The 18,300-nt window shown below is 43.2% G+C and overlaps 1 protein-coding gene across 5 annotated transcripts in view; it reads right to left on the bottom strand.

Annotated features, from left to right (window-relative positions):
* LOC120921507 (caspase-3-like) overlaps positions 1-18,300 on the bottom strand; it is a 45,956-nt gene that overhangs the window by 13,690 nt on the left and 13,966 nt on the right. For 3 of the 5 annotated variants that reach the window (XM_040334011.1, XM_040333995.1, XM_040334020.1), the window contains exons 2-5: positions 14,718-14,817; positions 11,626-11,744; positions 7,009-7,161; positions 2,757-2,932 (exon numbers count right to left, since the gene is read on the bottom strand). In XM_040334011.1, coding sequence (XP_040189945.1) covers positions 2,757-2,932; positions 7,009-7,161; positions 11,626-11,744; positions 14,718-14,773 — 504 coding nt within the window. In that variant the 5' untranslated portion in view covers positions 14,774-14,817. Of the gene's footprint in view, positions 1-2,756; positions 2,933-7,008; positions 7,162-11,625; positions 11,745-14,717; positions 14,897-18,300 lie in introns of those variants that run through there. The other 2 variants (XM_040334003.1, XM_040334029.1) reach the window with 2 other exon arrangements.

Below are 18,300 nucleotides of genomic sequence, written 5' to 3' on the forward strand. Positions count from 1 at the left end.
ACTACAAAGTCATCGCCAAGGTTTTGGCCAACAGGCTGAAATCTGTCATCGGACAGATCATCCACCCGGATCAAACTTGTGGCATTCCTGGCAGAAGGATTGCAGACAGCCTCGCGCTTGTCAGGGACACGGTCCAGTACATCTAGGACCGCCGTGTGCATGCGGCCCTGGTCAGTCTTGACCAGGAGAAGGCCTTTGACCGTGTCTCCCATGAGTTCATGTGCAGAACCCTGCGCAGGCTTGGTCTTGGGGAACTGTTTTGTTCGTATGTGAATGTAATGTATAAAGACATTTGTAGTTTGGTGCTGGTAAATGGTTGGAAAACTGACCCCTTTGAGGTTCTCTCGGGGGTCAGACAAGGCTGCCCTCTCTCACCTCTGCTTTTTGTTTGCTGTATAGAGCTATTCGCCCAAAGCATCAGACGGAACCCAGAGATCAGAGGGATTACCGCACCAGGACCGGAAAGACGGGAGGTCAAGTGCTCGCTCTACATGGATGATGTGACGGTGTTCTGTGCCGACCAGCGCTCCATCGACACCCTCGTCCAGACGTGCGAAGACTTCGGCCAAGCTTCGGGGGCAAAGGTCAACTGCGGGAAGTCGGAAGTCATGATCTTCGGAAAGTGGTTCCTGCCTTCTTCTGCACCCATACCGTTCAGCCTCAAAGCAGATTTCATCAAAATTCTTGGAGTCTGGTTTGGAGCGGAGGGCGCAGCCCTGAAGTCCTGGGAGGAAAGACTGGCTAAGATGAGACAGAAGTTTGGACTTTGGAGCAACAGAGTACTTACCATCGAAGGGAAAACACTGGTACTCCGCAGCGAGATTCTCCCTGTGTTGCAGTACCTCGCCCAGGCCTGGCCCCCCCGGGACAACACCTGCAAGGCCATCACCAGGGCGGTGTTTCACTTCATCTGGGGCTCCAAAATGGACAGAGTAAAGCGGACTGTTATGTTCAAGGAACCTCTCAAGGGCGGTAAGGGCGTGCCTGACATCGCCACATTACTGAGGGTGTTCTTTGCCTGTAACTGCATCCGCAGGACTTTGGTTGACAGAACTGTGGACTCTGGCGGTAACTCCATGTCCCGTTTTTTCCTCCTGCCTCTTTGGAAGTCTCTTGGATGGGACAAATGGGACAGTTCCATCCCCTACAACTGGGACGCTCCATGGTATTACTTGGATACTTTCAAGTTCATCAAGGAGCTGGGACTGCATGGAGTTAAGCCCGACTTGTGGAAGCCAAAAACTATCTACAAGTTGATCAGAGCATCGGACATCTTGGAGTCGATTCCAGGCCTCCCTTCAGCCACTTGCAAAGTGGTTTGGAGGAATGTTTCTTCAAAGAGACTCATCAACAGGCACAAAGATCAGGCATGGATGGCAATCCAAGGGGGATTGCTACTCAGGACATTCTTGCATGCCAGAAACCTGTGCAGATACAGGCACTGCCCCTTTTGCATCATCCAGGAGGAAACATCATATCATGTTTTCTGGGAGTGCCCCTTTGCACAGGGCCTGTTGACGGCCTTGGAACCTGAACTTAAAGACTTTGTACCACAGACTGCTATTACACACTTTGGTGTGTTAAACGGACTCTTCTGTGGAACTCATTCACAGGAGGACATTGACAGTGCCTGGCGGGTGCTGTGTTGCTTTAAAGACGCTTTATGGTACGCCAGGAACCGCCGCGTACACCACCGGCAGAGGATGTCCATTGAGGACTGTCGCAGACTGACCCTCAGTCTGCTGAGAGACTATACCTTGATAGACTTTAAGGAGGAAGAGGACGTCTAAAGATTTCCCCTTCCCCCTGACATTGACATTTCTTGACACGCTTTTTTGAACTACTGTTTTCAGGGTAATGCGGCGTCATGCACGATGTGATGTTTCGGGGTTAAACAACTCTGCGCAACACATCAGGCATCATACCGCAGAATGGGTTGAATGAATGTAATTTAATTGAATGCTTGCAACTGTATTGATATGTAGCGTATTTATGCGCTGCGTCGCAGTACAGAGAATGTACCCTGTCAAAAGTATTTGATTTTTGTATATTTGCTTTGCAAAATAAACTTAAATATTGCCTGACTCACAGTTGAGCTGTCAATATATTCAAAAGAATTTGTTGCCAAGTTTCATGCTGTTGCAATTTCCTTCTGAGAAACGACAAAATGTCTGGAAATGACTGTAAATCTGTAACTACAGCTTCTGGGACAAGCGGGCATACAATGCATCCGTCTTCTAAATAACACAGTAAGTTTCATATCCAGACACTATTGACTGAATCCATGGTGAATTGCTTTTCAGAGGAAGGTAGAACAGCAGCTGCCAGACAATCAGGAGGCAATGTCCACATAAAAAAACCTGGGTGTTTAATAAAGAAGATTTACAAGCCCGGGATGAGTGCCCATATTTACTCTTCATTCAGGAAGCTATGCCTGCTTTTTTTTGGGGGGGGGGGGGGTTTATCCCAAGGGGGACTTTGTATTGAAATACCATGCTGCAAGAGTGAACCAAGCGGCTGACTTGCAATTGCAATGCAGTCTTATTGACCTCAATTTACAAGTTTGACAGGCGGCACTGCCATATATGGCCAGCTTTACAGTTTGATTTAACCAACTTTCTGTTTCCAGTCTGTAAAAAAGTACTAATTCAATCAAAACTACTACTATGTGAGCTGGCTTGACTTGCTATCACCTCCAAAATGAGGCGTACAAAGAGAAAAGTCACAACACATGCAGCAAGAAATAAAAAGATTACCTGAATAAAGAAAAGTTTTGGCTTGCCAACTAGTTGCTTGCAGCTTTCTCCTTTGACTAGGTTAAACAGGTACTCTTCTGTCATGAAATCATCATACAGGTAAAATCCTCCATCTTTTCCATGGCTTAATACAACACAAACAAAGCAACCTCTCTGACTGTGATCTTCCTTGGCAACTTAAATACAGAAAAAACAAATGAACAAATGAACTAATAAGAGTAAAACGTTAACGAACAATTTCATAACAAACACAAACCAAAATAGTGTTATAATAAACCTCATGCATAGAAGCATCTGTAATGATGGTTTAAAACATGTAATGATAGATTTTAGCTTGGTTGTGTTATGATGATGATGCATATGTAGGCAAAGATACACTCACTGACTGACTATTAGAGGTATGGTATGGGGAAAGGAGGGGGTGCAGGTAGGGAAAGGTTAGAAATCCTACAGTATGCCAATCTTTATTTTTCCCCCTAAATATTGACCAGCAAGAACGCCCAGCTGACTATCAGGCTGGATTCACACCTATGCATTTTTAGTGCTTTTTGCATTTTGCAGATTAGCACTACAGTCGATTTTACATGGTTTCCTATGGAACGCGTTCTGTAGTGCAAATCTGCAAAATGCATAGGTGTGAATCCAGCCTCAGTGTCTAAGATGTCAGAAGATGGTTGAATTTTGCCTGCGCGATGGACCACCTTCCTGTATCTTAGGTCCCCTTAGCCATTTTACCTCTGAAAGGGTTAAACCCCTTAATGGCCAGGGCATTGTTTGCTATTAAGCACTGTGCTACTTTAACTGGCAATTGCGTGGTCATGCAACACTGTATGCAAATTACATTTATATCGTTTTTATAGAGCTTTCTTTTGGTGGTATTTGCTCACCACCAGGTTTTTTATCTTTTGCGATCTAAATGAGAAAATGAAAAAAGACCGAATTAAAAAAAATATACATATATTTTCTACCTTCTGTTATAAAACATTGTTTAAAGCAGTGTGTCACCCGCAATTTTTTTTCTTTAAAAGTCAGCAGCTAAAACACTGTAGATGCTGACTTTTAATAAGGACACTTACCTGTCCAGGGAGCCCGCAATGTCGGCCCCCCGAGGCCGATCCGTCCATCCGTGCCGGCGCCGCCATTCTAACAAAGGGAAACCGACAGTGGAGCCTTGCGACTTCACTTCCAGTTCCCTACTTGTCTTCTGGGACACACACAGTGTTAGATTTTTAATTTATTACTATTTTAAGTGATAAAAGTTTCTGGAATCTCTATTGAAACATGTTAATTTTGAAGGTTGTTGAGGACAAGATAAAGGTCATCTGCTGTACGTTACATCTATTTTTGAAGTTCTACGTCAAGACAATGGGTGGAGTTATGTTACTTAATATACACAAGTGGGTGTTACTTTTGTGACAGTAGCATCATCACCTTCCTTGGAGAGATGCTAAAAGTAAAAATGCTTAGCTTGGCTTTCAGGACAGTATAAGAATCCATGTGGTTTGAGTAGCTAGTTAGGGAAGTTGGGGGTGACCCGACCCTGCAGGAAACCCACCTAGGAGGAAGATGTACCATCATACCATCTGAATCCTCCTTCTGAAACAACCATCTTACCATGTGTTACCAGCTGTCATTATGTAAGCATTGTCTTTCGCTTGTCTTTCTTGAACAATAAATTCACACTTTCGAAGGTACCCTAAGTCTTGAATTTTGGGGGGAAAAAACGCCTGGGAAGAAGACACCATTGACATAACACGTGTCAGGTGCACTTTTACATTCTACACACAGGTCCCAGAAGACACAGATGAGGGAGGAAGTGACGGAGGAGCTCCGCGGTATAGGAAGTGCCAGATTAGGATGACTGCCTAGCAACAGGGTGTTTCTGGTAAGAAAAAAAAAAAAATTTTCAAATGTTTTTTAAGAGGTTTTAAGGAGACTGTTAATGTAATTTTTTTTTTAGGGTGGACCTCCGCTTTAAGGAAAAAGTTTTGAAACATGATAGCATGCCTCCATCTCTGATTCAGGGAAAATAAGGAAGAGGTTGGGACTTTGCATGAGGCAAATGACAGGCAATAAACAAAAAAAAAAGACACACCCAGTGGTCCCTATTCCCACATGATATTTTTTACATTCCAAATAACTAGGACCAATTGGTCCTTTCCTTTTCCATCTTTACTCTCCCCTTGATCTTTCTCATTGGTATTTGTCTTTTTCCAGACATTATGAGGCACATACTCCTGAAGAAGTGGTTGTAACCACAAAACGCGTAAAGCAACATGTGATGCAGTCATGTTTTTATTATCTGGATTTATCATAAAAATTTTTGATGTTTATTACCCCATAGAGCAAATATTACTTTGTTCAGATTGGCTTTTGAATGTGCTGTCTCCAATTCTGTGAATGTATATATGTGTAGTATACTCATGCTTTGTGTGTGTAAATATATGAGATGTTTTTTACAGTATTTATCGCAACATGCTATGATTACAATCCATGCCAATAAATATAATTTTTTTCATTCCTTGCCTGTCATTTGCCTCATGCAAAGTTCCAACCCCTTTCTTATTTTCCTGGTATTAAACATATCCAATAAAAAAAATCGAATTTTTCCATAAATTTAGGACAAAATGTATTCTGCTATATGTCTTTGGTCTTTCAATAAGTGTATATTAATAGGTTTGTGCAAAAGTAATAACGTGTACAAACGATGGTATATATTGGAATTTATGCAGCTATAGACGCTATACTGTAATGGCAGTGATCAGCAACTTATAGTGGGACTGTGATAGGGTGGTGGCCAATCTGACGCTAACAGACACTATCTGGGAGGGTCACTAACTGACACTGACGTCACTAGTGAAAATAATAAAGTGATCAGTGATAATACTGCACACCGATACTGTACTAATGACACTGGATGGGAAGGGGTTAACATCCAGAGGAAGTCAAGGGGTTACTATGTGCCTAACAATGTGTAATGTGTGCTGCTTTTACTTTATGATCTGACAGTTTTTTCTCTTTAAAGTTGCAATTCTGTTTATGAAACTTTATTTATTTATGAAGACGTTATTTATCACAATGGCTAAAGTGCCAGTTCACACTACAGCGACATGAAAGTCGACACGACTTTGCGAGGCAACTTCGAGGCAACTTCAAGTCGCATCCAGGACAACTTTGCCAGTGGCCAATCAAACAATAATCGTCTCTGCGGGAGGGAGGGGTTTGCCTGAGAAAACTATTTTCTCTTCCTGTAAAGTTGCTTCAGTTAAGACAGAGATCCAACTTTGGAAGCGACTTCTATTGAAATCAATGGGTACAAATCGCCTAGAGGTCGCCTTGAAGTAGTACAGGAACATTTTCTGAAGTCGGAACAACTTCAGTAGTGTGCATTAAGACGGCTCTCATTCACTTTAATGTAATTTCTCATGTCGCGCAACTTGGGGCGACACAAGTCGGATCCCAAGTCGTGGTAGTGTGAACGGGCACTAAATCTGTGTCTATAGTGCATGTTCATATAATGAGTTTGGCAATTCTAGAGAAATGCTTAAAGAGGAACTGCAGTCTGCTCACATAATTTGTAATACAAACATCTTCGCCATTCTAAAGCTTCCCTCCAACCACGTTGCATATTATATTATATATACTGTGATTCTGTACTTGCCAAATATGCTGCAGAAATATCCCAACACCAAGTCTGACTGCATCTATTTTAACTGTGGGCATCTGAAGCTGGTGCCTGTTCACTTCCTGGATTTACACAGACACACAGAGGAACACCTCCAGCTCTGCAGCTCTCATTGGCCCTCTTTTGACTCATACCCCCTTCCTTCCTTCCTGGAAAACTCTCACAAGTATGAGAGAGAGAGCTGTGCATGATGTCATAAGCCTAGGCTTATTACCAGGCAAGAAACAGGAAGTGGGCTGTATAAGGTATTTACTGGCAGGAAAAAAAATGTTTTACTATCCAAAGTTAAAACAACAAGGGCAGAAGATTTAATAGATGGAAAGATGAAAAAATTACTGAAGGTCCGCTTTAAATAATGCATTACAATTGAACTAAACCTATTAGATTTTGGTCAACTAAAATATAAAACTAAAACAATTCAGATGACTAAAATACGACTAAAATTAAAACAATTCAGGTGACTAAAATATGACTAAAATTAAAATGCCATTTGAGCCAAAAGACTGTGACTAAAATTAAATTGAAATTTGACGTCATAAAATAACACTGCTAGGCAGTTATACTGACCGCCCTTCATTACTTCACATATTCTTTTAACTGTTGCATTGTTCTCAATTTTTACTTGGAATCCAAAACTTTTAAAGACCTCGCTGAGTGATTCCACATCTTTATGGGTACCTGGTCGATCTCCTGTTTTTAGATTTTCTTTTAAAACTAGGTCTTGGAAAAACATTAAGAAATAAAAAAAACATAAGAGAACATTTCAGCTAAAGAAATACTGTAAATCATTATATATTATAATAGTATATATCATATAGTAGTGATTTTAAAAAGCCTCATGAAGTATCTCTTGAGCCTCTGAGGCCCCGTACACACGACCGAGTTTCTCGGCAGAATTCAGCCAGAAACTCGATCGGAGCCGTATTCTGCCGAGAAACTCGGTCGTGTGTACACTTTTCAGCGAGGAAGCCGACGAGGAACTCGTCGGGCCAAATAGAGAACATGTTCTCTATTTCCTCGTTGTTCAATGAGGAAAGTCGGCCCGCCGAGATCCTCGGCGGCTTTAACACTGAACTTGACGAGGAACTCAATGTGTTTGGCACGTCGAGTTCCTCGGACGTGTGTATGGGGCCTGACAGTTTCCTGCAGCATGTCTGCAATCACTGACCATCTCTTATATCATGTCTGCAATATCTGACCAACTCCTGTATTATAACCATGGTCTCTGACAATCTCTTAAATCAGACTATCTTTGACTATATCCTGTTGTGTGTTTGCTGCCTCTGATAATGAATGGTCACAGACTGTATGTGGGGGCCCTTTGGTGAAGTTGGGAGATGCACTTGAGACCCCTCATATCAAAAAGTTGACCATCACTGGTCTATAGTGTATAAAATCAGCTACAGTTATTTCCAAAACATAAAAAAACTGTGGGTAAATTGACATAAATACCATATTGATCAGTAGGGACAACTTTCTAGACATATGTAAGGGGCCTCAGGGTGGTTTTAGGTCTCCAAGGGGTCACAAATTACATTGAGAAGTTGAGGAATCATACTTACCTTAGTGATTGCAGCATTGGTCTAATGCTGCATCTGTCATCTGCCGGCTATAAGAGTGAAGCCCTGTACACACGGCCCAGAATCTCGTCAGGAAAAAAAAACTTCCTTTTTCCTGACGAGATTCTTGGCAAGATTCTCTTGCCAGGCCGAGTGTACACACACTCCATTCAAAAGAACCGCCGTTCTTTTGAATGGCACGAACGCGGTGATGTCATCGACTATGACGAGCATGCACTCGTCACATTCGATGCCGGGCATGCGCGGGTTTCCATGGAGGCAGGTAAGTACACGCTCGGGTTTCTTGGCAGGAAATCACTGCCAAGAATCACGACGAGAAAATAGAGAGCAGGTTCTCTATTATTCTCTTCTAGATTCTGGGCAGTTTTCTTGACGAGAAACCTCAAAGCCTCGTACACACGCACGGTTTTCTCGGCAAGAACCAGCAAGAAAACTGCTGGCAGAGCTTTCTTGCCGAGAAAACCGAGCGTGTGTATTAGGCTTGAGAGTCACTGCTGTCTGCTCGGCCACCCCGCATTCACTGGAGCACTGGGCTGTAGAGGGGACAGGAACAGCCAGCTCAGGCTCTCAGGGGCTTTCTGAAGGACTGAGCCAGGTGCTGGTCCAGGGTCGTGGCCAGATTTCTCCCCAGCTTGGACCGGCTCTGTGACTTGAGCCCACTGTCTGCTGAAAACGGGTCACAGGAGTGTAGAACAATTTGCACTCTGTGATCCACAGGAGAAGTACAGGAGAAGCAGACATGCTTCCAGAGAGAGTCAATACAATAGATTTGCTTATAGAGATGGCCAGAGACTATAGACTTGCAACAGGAGACAGAATGTGGACATTAGTCCACTATGTGTAAGTTTTCATACATCTATAAGTAGTGCTTCCGCTATGGAGGCAGTGTGATTTGGAAGTACATGGGAGGAAGACAGACGCAACTGAGCTCTCCAATTTCTGACCTTTGGTGCTGGTTACTGTGACACAGAGCTGAAGAACTGCATTTGGGAGATGCACTGAAGGTGGCTGTCCCATGACCATATTCAAAGCATCCATCCCTTGCACAGTACTGAAAGGCTGTCACTGTTCATCTTAAGCCTCATACACACGATCGGACTTCCATTGGACTTTTCCGTGGATTTTGCTCCGAATGGGCGTTGGCCGTGAACTTGTTATGCGTACACACGGCAGGACTTTTTTAGCCAACTTTCACCAAATCATGTGGTTTTTCAGCTCTTTACTGCCACCCTTTGGCCAACTTTTGCTATTGTTGTCTGATCTTTAGCATTGGTTCTGAGCATACGTGTTTGGACTTTAGTCCGATGGACATGTGTACACACGATAGGATTAGCCTCCATCGGACATTTGTTGCCGGAAAGTTTGTCTGTTTGCAAAGCGAACATTTGTTTGAAAAACACAAAAAGTTTGTCAGATGGAGCGTACACACGGTCGGATTGTCCGATCAAACAGGTTCGTCGGACATTTGTTCTCAAAAAGTCAGATCGTGTGTATGCCTTTACACAATATTCATAAACAGTCAATGTTCAGCTGATCTCATTGAGTCCAAAATCTAGCCCTCGGGAATATATTCTAGAAGACCTTTTTGTGAGCCATTCACACCAGAACGCGTTGTGGGAAACCCACGTTTCCTTCATGTTTCCTGTACTGCGCTCAAAACGCACTGCACTTGTGATCTGCTGCAAGTGTCAACGCAATTTTAACAACACCGGAAACATACAGTAGGTGGCAAACACAGTGTGTTTGTCTTCTTCGGATCACAAGGTACCATGAAACCATGAAATCCAGTTTCTTTGCATTTTGCAAAAGTAGTGCAGGCACTACTTTTGTTATAGTCCATCATGATTTTAAACTATTCAAATGAATGGGCCGAAATTGCACTGCACCTAGATCACATGTGAATCGCACAAGAAAACAGCGCATTCCTTGGCAATTCATGGTGGGAACCGGCCCCAAGTAACAATGTAGAGAAAGAAAAAGCGGCGCCTTCTAAGCGTAGCAGATGAGAAAATGTTTTAATTAGCAAAATTGTATAAAAGACATACTCACAAAGCGAGTATTACAAAAGGTATGTAAACATAACGGTTGTCATCCGCGGAGGTCCCGGTGGGGATAGTCGTCACCCGTGCTGGAATGTAGCTAAGTCCTTGCCACAAGCGGCGGTGGGGGACCAGACGCTCTCTGAACCGAAGAGAAGGGAGCTGGTTTCCAGTGTGTGCTGCGGTGCTGACGTCACTTCCGGGCGCGGGAGGATGCACGCGTTCGAGACATGCGTGTCTCTTCCTCAGGCATTGAATGATGCTTAACTACACTGCAGAGTGCGCCCGGAAGTGACGTCAGCACCGCAGCACACGCTGGAAACCAGCTCCCTTCTCTTCGGTTCCGAGAGCGTCTGGTCCCCCACTGCCGCTTGTGGCAAGGACTTAGCTACATTCCACATGGGTGACAACTATCCCCACCGGGACCTCCGCGGATGACAACTGCTATGTTTACATGCCCTTTTGTTAACCTCCCTGGCGGTATGATTCTTTCAGAAAAAACATGCTGAAAGCGGTACCATTATTTGCAAGGAAATTTGGCGTTTTATATTGTAGGCCTGTAATTTTTAGAAATAACTCACTTAAATCTGACCAAACAAGATTCTAATAGGCATCCCAGGTATGACATTTTTTTAAAAACAAAATTATAAATTATAATATAATAAATAACTATAAATAATTATAACAAATAATAATATAATTATAATAAAAATTATTCAATAATGTAATCAAATCAAAATCACTGAAATTTGCTCAGTTGCAGAATTGTCGTTGCCATTATTTTAATTTTTTTATGACGAATTTCCCCACAAATCGCTATCGCACAATTCTGCAAGTGATTATAATTTATTATCGCTGTTTTCTAGCTGATCTAAAACTATTTTTGACATAAAGGGACACTTTTGGTTGCTATGGACAATCTACAGTTTGCAGGGAGAAAAAAAGGTTTTTATTATATAAAATGACATGCAGGACACTGGGCAGACCACTAGGGACAAGGGGGGTGTGTTTTTTTTACATACAGTACTGTAATCTATAAAATTACAGTATACTGTATGTAATGTGTTTGTTTACTTTTTTGAATTTGGCGCCGTTCTCCGTCCCCGTGCGTCGTAACGTCGCAGGGAACGGAGATCGGCGGCACAGGAGGACGCTGTGTGAATCAAGCGAGGTCCCGCTCGCTCACACAGCGCGGTGGCATCGCTGGATCCAGGGACAAGGTAAGTAAACACTCCCTGTACATCCAGCGAGGCGAGCCCGAGTCTGACTCGGGGGTTACCGATTTTAGCCCAAAAATCTCACCCCGAGTCAGACTCGGGAACACCGCTCAGGAGGTTAATTAGAAGCCCAAAATAAATGGGCTCCAATCGCAATGCACTGAATTGCATGTGAATTGCACAGGAATGCAGTGCGGTTCTTGTGCAATTCACATGCAGTTCATAGTGTGAACCGAGGCCTACTCTTCTAATGTCCCTGCTAAACTAACTGTATTTCATAAGAATAAATGAGCGTACAGAACACAGATATCATAATAGTATGATTTGAAAATATTTCTAAAAACCTACCAGGATGCAAGCTTTCTATGTTTATAATGACACATAATCCCTTCTCAGGATAATCCATTTTATATTTGTATTTTTCTATGTCTTCAGGGTCTTCATCTCTTGTAATGGAATCATTTTTCCTGGTCAGAAATAAGTAGTACATGAATAGTAAAATAAGTGAAAATACACGTACAAATAAAAAAACTGTATAATAAGGGTTCAGACCATCCTCCTATGGGCATCACATGCAAAAGTGTAATGTTGTTGTGCTGTCTTGAACAAACAGAAAAGACACACTTGCTGTAGGGTACACATTATAATGCCTCGTACACACGACCGGTTTTCCCATTGGGAAAAAAAAACGATGGTTTTCCTGACAGAATTCCTCTCAAGCCTGCCTTGCATACACACGGTCACACAAAAGTCCAGTGAACTTTTGACTGCCAAGAACGTGGTGATGTAAAAGACTATGACAAGCCGACAAAATGAAGTTCACTGCTTCTGAGCATGCGTGGAATTGTTTCCGAGCATGCACGAAAAGCATACAGACGAACGGATTTCCCGCTAGGATTTTTTTCTGATTGGGAAAAAAGAGATCCTGCTCTCTTTTTTTTTTTTCAGCTGTTTTCCGACGGGAAAACCGGTCGTGTGTATGGGGCATAAGGGTAATGCCCTGAATTTTGGAAACATCATGCAAGTTTCTTTTCCAACGTTTGGTGTTTCAGATTGGTTTTATGCATGATCAAGAAGAGGAAATAGATTGCTTTTTTTAATTTTCTAAATAAAACCTTTTTAAAAACATAGGGCCAGATTCTGGTAGAACGCCGCAAACTTGTGCGGGCGTAACGTATCTCATTTACGTTACGCCGCCGCAAGTTTTTCAGGCAAGTGCTTTATTCACAAAGCAGTTGCCTGTAAAGTTGCGGCGGCGTAGTGTAAATCACCCGGCGGAATTCAAATTCGGCGGGTAGGGGGCGTGTTTTATTTAAATGAAGCGCGTCCCAGCGCCGAACAAACTGCGCATGCGCCGTCCCTAAAATTTCCCGGCGTGCATTGCTCTAAATGACGTCGCAAGGACTTCATTGGTTTTGACGTGGACGTAAATTACGTCCAGCACCATTCACGGACGACTTACTCAAACGACGTAACTTTTTACATTTTCGACGCGGGAAAGACGGCCATACTTAACATTGACTGCGCCTCATAGACCCAGGGGCAACTTTACGCCGGGAAAAGCCTAACGTAAACGTCGTAACTTTACTGCGTCGGCCGTGCATATGTTTGGGAATTTGCGTATCTAGCTATTTTGCATACTCGACGCGGAAATTGACGGAAGCGCCACCTAGCGGGGGGAAAAAGGTACGATCCAACGGTGTAAGAGACTTACGCCTGTCGGATCGAAAGGATATCTATGTGTAACTGATTCTAAGAATCAGTCGCATAGATACGACGGCGCGAGGCAGAGATACCAAGGCGTATCTGGAGATGCGCCGTCGTATCTCTTTTGAGAATCTGGGCCAAACTTTTTGTCTCCAAGGTCATTTCTTAAGATGTTTTAAGTAAAATTAGATCTCAGAGTAATACGTCTGCATAAGACTTGAGACTGGGGCGGAATTTCACCTTCCAGAAAGACAACGACCCTAAACATACAGCCAGAGATATAATGGCATGGTTTAGATTAGTGATGGCGAACCTTGGCACCCCAGATGTTTTGGAACTATATTTCCCATGATGCTTAACTACACTGGAGAGTACACGAGCATCATGGGAAATGTAGTTCCAAAACATCTGGGGTGCCAAGGTTCGCCATCACTGGTTTAGATTAAAGCATATTTATGTGTTGGAATGGCCCAGTCAAAGTCCAGACCTAAATCCAGTTGAGAATCTGTGGCAAGACTTGAAAATTGCTGTTCACAGACGCTCTTCATCCAATCTGACAGAGCTTGAGATATTTTGCAAAGAAGAATTGGCAAAAATCTCACTCTATAGATATGCAAAGCTGGTAGAGACATCCCCAATAACACTTGCAGCTGTAATTGCAGAGAAAGGTACAGTATTTCTACAAAGTACTGACTCATTGGGGCTGAATACAAATGCACGCCACACTTTTCACATATTTATTTGTAAAACATTTTGTTTAACTATTTATCATTTTCCTATCACTTTGTGTTGGTCTATCACATAAAGGCCCAATAAAATGCATTTACATTTTTGGTTGTAACATAACAAAGTGAGGAAAATGTCAAGGTGTATGAATACTAGGGGCCATATTCTGAGTAAAGTTACGATGGAGTAACTCAGGATACTCCATCGTAACTCCCTTTTTTGGCCCGTGTATCTATGCTCCTGATTCTCAGAATCATTTTTGCATAGATACACTTAAGATCCGCCATCTGTAAGTCACTTACACTGGCGGATCTTAAATGCAATGACGCCGGCCGCCGCTAGATGGCATTTACATGAAGGAGTCATTTGCATATGCAAATGATCCTTCTACGCCGATTCACGAACGAGTTCGCGTCGCGTAACCGTCGCTAACGTCGTTTGCGTAAGCGGAAACTTACCCCTGCTATATGAGGGGTAAGTTTCCGCAAGTCTCGCGTAGGCCATGTTACGGATGGCGTCGGGTCCCCGTCGTGTTTTTTCGTCGGATACGTCGTTTCCGTAAGTCGTTCTTGAATACGACTTTACGTCAATGACGCACACGTCGGCGTCATTGACGTTTTCCGCCGAGAACTGGAGCATGCGCACTGGGCTTTTTGCAGCCCGGCGCATGCCCAGTTCTTTTGCATCGGGGGCGCGCTTCATTTGAATAGAAGCCGCCCCCTTGGAGATCCGCCAGGCTACGCCGGGACACTTACACTCCGCCGTCCCAACTTATGGAGCAAGTGGTTGGGGAATACAACACCTGCTCCAGTAAGTTGGGACAGCGGAGTGTAAGTGCCCTAAGCGAAGCAGGCCGATATTTAGAGAGAATATGGCCCTAGATCTAATATATGTCAGGTAAAAAAAGACAGAAAGGTTTTCTGTAAAAATATATTAGCATATAGACTAGGGAAGGCAAACAAATATGCAGAATACAATTCAGCTTTAAACATATTGTACATATTTACCTGTTGGAATCAGAAGGCTCTGTCACATTCTGAAAACTATGCCCCTCTTCTGCCATAACTGACACTGCTTGAGTTCAGGAATCGAAATAATACTGAATAACTGAGAACATTAAAACGGAGTGTTAAAGGTGAGCTGTACCAAAAGAGAAAGTACGTTCACATAGATAATTTCCAGAGCAACAATAAACCTGTGAACCTTGTACTACAGCATTCCGGGAGCTGTGTATTGGACAAACAAACATTCTTCTATCAAATACTCATGTATAAGTGCCCATGTACACCGATAAGCCATAACTTTATGACCGCGTACCTAATATTGAGTAAGTCCCCCTTTTTCTGCCAAAACAGCCCTGACCCTTCGAGGCATGGAAGCCCCTGGAACTCTAATGCCCTGTACACACGATTGTTTTTGCGATGAGAGCTTTTTGTCGGGAATTCCGACCATGTGTATGCTCCATCGGATTTTTTCACACAGGAAAACTGCCGAAAAAAAAGAGAGCAGGATCTCTTTTTTCCCGTCAGGAAAAAATCCTAGCGGGAAAACCGTTCGTCTGTATGCTTTTCCGACGGGAAAAAAACACATATGCTCGGAAACAAATCGACACATGCTCAGAAGCATAGGGCCAAATCCACAAAAGGGATACGACGGCGTAACTGCTGTTACGCCGTCGTATTCCTGTTCCTAACTATGGAACTGATCCACAGAATCAGTTTTCCATAGTTAGGCAGAAGATCCGACATGTGTAAGGGACTTACACTGCCGGATCTTAGGATGCAGTACCGCATCCGCCGCTGAGGGCATTTCGTGTCGAAATGCCGCCTCGGGTATGCAAATTAGCACTTATGGAGATCCACGAAGCTTTTCAGCTTCGTTTTTTCTCCGTGAGTTTTAGTTTGCATACGCAAAATTAGGGCTGCTTTTACATGGTGTAAAGTTAGTACACCATGTAAAAGCAGACCCTTCTGTCCAGCGACACGATTTTTATTTATTTTTTTTTAAAAAAAAATCCGCCGTACCTTTTTTTTCCCGACGCAACTTTATTGACCCGACGCGATCCACAAAGCACGGCGTAACGTAATTTCGCGCTATGCACGTCGGGAAAATGACGTCACGAGGATGCGCAGTACAGCCGGCGCGGAAGCGCGCCTCATTTAAATGGGAATCGCCCCCATTTGAAGAGGAACGCCTTGCGCCGGCGGAATTTAAGTTACACAGCTCAAAATTTCTAGGTAAGTGCTTTGTGGATCGGGCACTTAGGTAGAAATTTTAAGGCAGTGTAACTTAAATGGAAAAATTTACGTTACGCCGGATCTTTGTGGATTTGGCCCATAGAACTTAATTTTCTCGGCTCATCGTAGTCTTTTACGTCACCGCATTCTTGGCAGTCAAAAGTTCACCAAACTTTTATGTGACCGTGTCTAGGCAAGGCAGGCTTGAGAGGAATTCCGTCAGAAAAACCATCAGGTTTTTTTCCGACTGGAAAACCGCTCTTGTGTACGGGGCATGACGGTATGTTGTTGTATTTGGCACCAAGTCATCAGTAGCAGATCCTTTGAGTCCTGCAAGTTGCAAGGTGGTGCCTCCATTGATTGGACTTGTTTTCCCAGCACATTCTACAGATGCTCGATGGATTGAGATCTAGAGGCCAAGTCAACACTCAAACTTGTTATTGTGTTCCTCAAACTATTCTTGAACCATTTTTGCAGTGTGGCTGGGCATATTATCCTGCTAAAGGGGCAACTGTTATCAGGGAATACTGTTTCCATGAAAGGGTTTACTTGGTCAGCAACAATATTTAGTATGGTATGTGTCAAAGTAACATCTATATGAATGGCAGGACCAAGGTTTCCTGGCAGAACATTACCCAAAGCATCATACTGGCTCTACCAGCTTGTCTTCTTTACATAGTGTATATTGGTGACATCTCTTCCCCAGGTAAGCAACACACGAAAAGAAAACATGATTTATGAAACCAGGCCATCTTCTTCTCTTGGTCCAATTCTGACTGGCTCACATGCCCATTGTAGGCGCTTTTGGCTATTGACATGGGTCAACATGGGAACCCTGACCGGTCTGCAGCTATGCAGCCCTGTACAATACAAAATGTGATGCCCATTTTTTCTGCTTTCAACGCATTAACTTAATGGACAGCATGTTTACATACTGCCTAATATATCTCACAGACTTTAAGATGTCATTGTGAGAACATAATTCATGTTATTTACTTACCCTTTCAGTGGTTATAAAGTTCTATTGTTGTCTCCCAACCTGTGTACATTAGTATTCCAAAAATCTAAAATTCATAGGTTAACCACTTGAGGAACGCCGATATATGTTGGCAGAATGGCACAGCTGGGCACAAGAGCTTACAGGTACGTCCCCTTTAAGAAGCCCAGTCGTGGGTCGTGAGCGTTCCACCTGCGGCGCACTCGCGACACGGTCCGAAGCTCCGTGACTGCACCCGCGGCCCCGATCGCTGCCCGTGTCTCACGATTGGGTCACAGAGCTGAAGAAAACAATCCCCATTGATAACGTCAGCCTATGACGAAACGCGTCTGGAACGTGCACTCAGTGACGCTACTGCGCTCTATTCGAACGAGGAAGGGCTCTCGTTGCCGGCCGGCATTTGTTTTTATGCTTGTAACTTTTAGAAAGATTGTAAGTCCAATTTTTTATATTTAAATAAATACCCTCAAACGGTATCACACTATTGGTCTGTTTCTATTCTGGGGAACCATACGATTTTCGAGTGGAAGGGCTGCCACTCTCCTTTGTGGAGGATTGGATTCGCCGGATAGCTGGCTCTTCTCCCCTGGAGGTTTTTGTTCCTTTGATGATTGTGATCAGAATTTCCCCGGATCTGGTACCAATACACAGAGCGGTGTATCTCGCTTAAGGCTAATTCCTCTTAGCAATCTGGTAAGAGGCTAATTATGTGGTGGTGGCTTCACTGATTTGTATTACCTGTCACGGTGGTGGGATTAAGAATTCAGCTGAAAGGTTTCCTGCTGCATATCCTGTGTCTGACACCCATCAGGACACTCATTTTGGACTTATTCATTTATATTTATTCCTATGATTCACTTTTTTAATTTTTCAATTTTCATGTTTATCTATATTGGAAAAAAAATTCCCAGTATCATAGCTGGCTCATCTGAGTTGGCGCAGTTTTTCTTTTTTCCTATGAAGAAAACAAACCTTTCCCTGTTCTTCCTAGTGGCTTGTCAGTGTTCATCTGTTCCCTGTCATAGGGAACAACGTTCAGTGATGTCACACGCCCCCTACAGTAAGAATCACACACTAGGGCACACTTAACCGCTACAGCGCCCCATAGAGGTAAACCCCTTCACTGGCATTGGCATTTTCACACTAATCAGTGCATTTTTATATCACTGATCGCTGTATCAATGACAATGGTCCCAAAAATGTGTCAAAAGTATCCGATGTGTCCGCCATAATGTCGCAGTCATGATTTTTAGTAGTAAAAAAAAAAAAATATTAATAAAAATGCCATAAAACTATCCCGTATTTTGTAGACGCTATAACTTTTGCACAAACCAATCAATAAACGCTTATTGCGTT

Source organism: Rana temporaria, chromosome 1 (assembly GCF_905171775.1).
Source record: "Rana temporaria chromosome 1, aRanTem1.1, whole genome shotgun sequence".
In the NCBI taxonomy this organism is placed as follows: domain Eukaryota; kingdom Metazoa; phylum Chordata; class Amphibia; order Anura; family Ranidae; genus Rana; species Rana temporaria.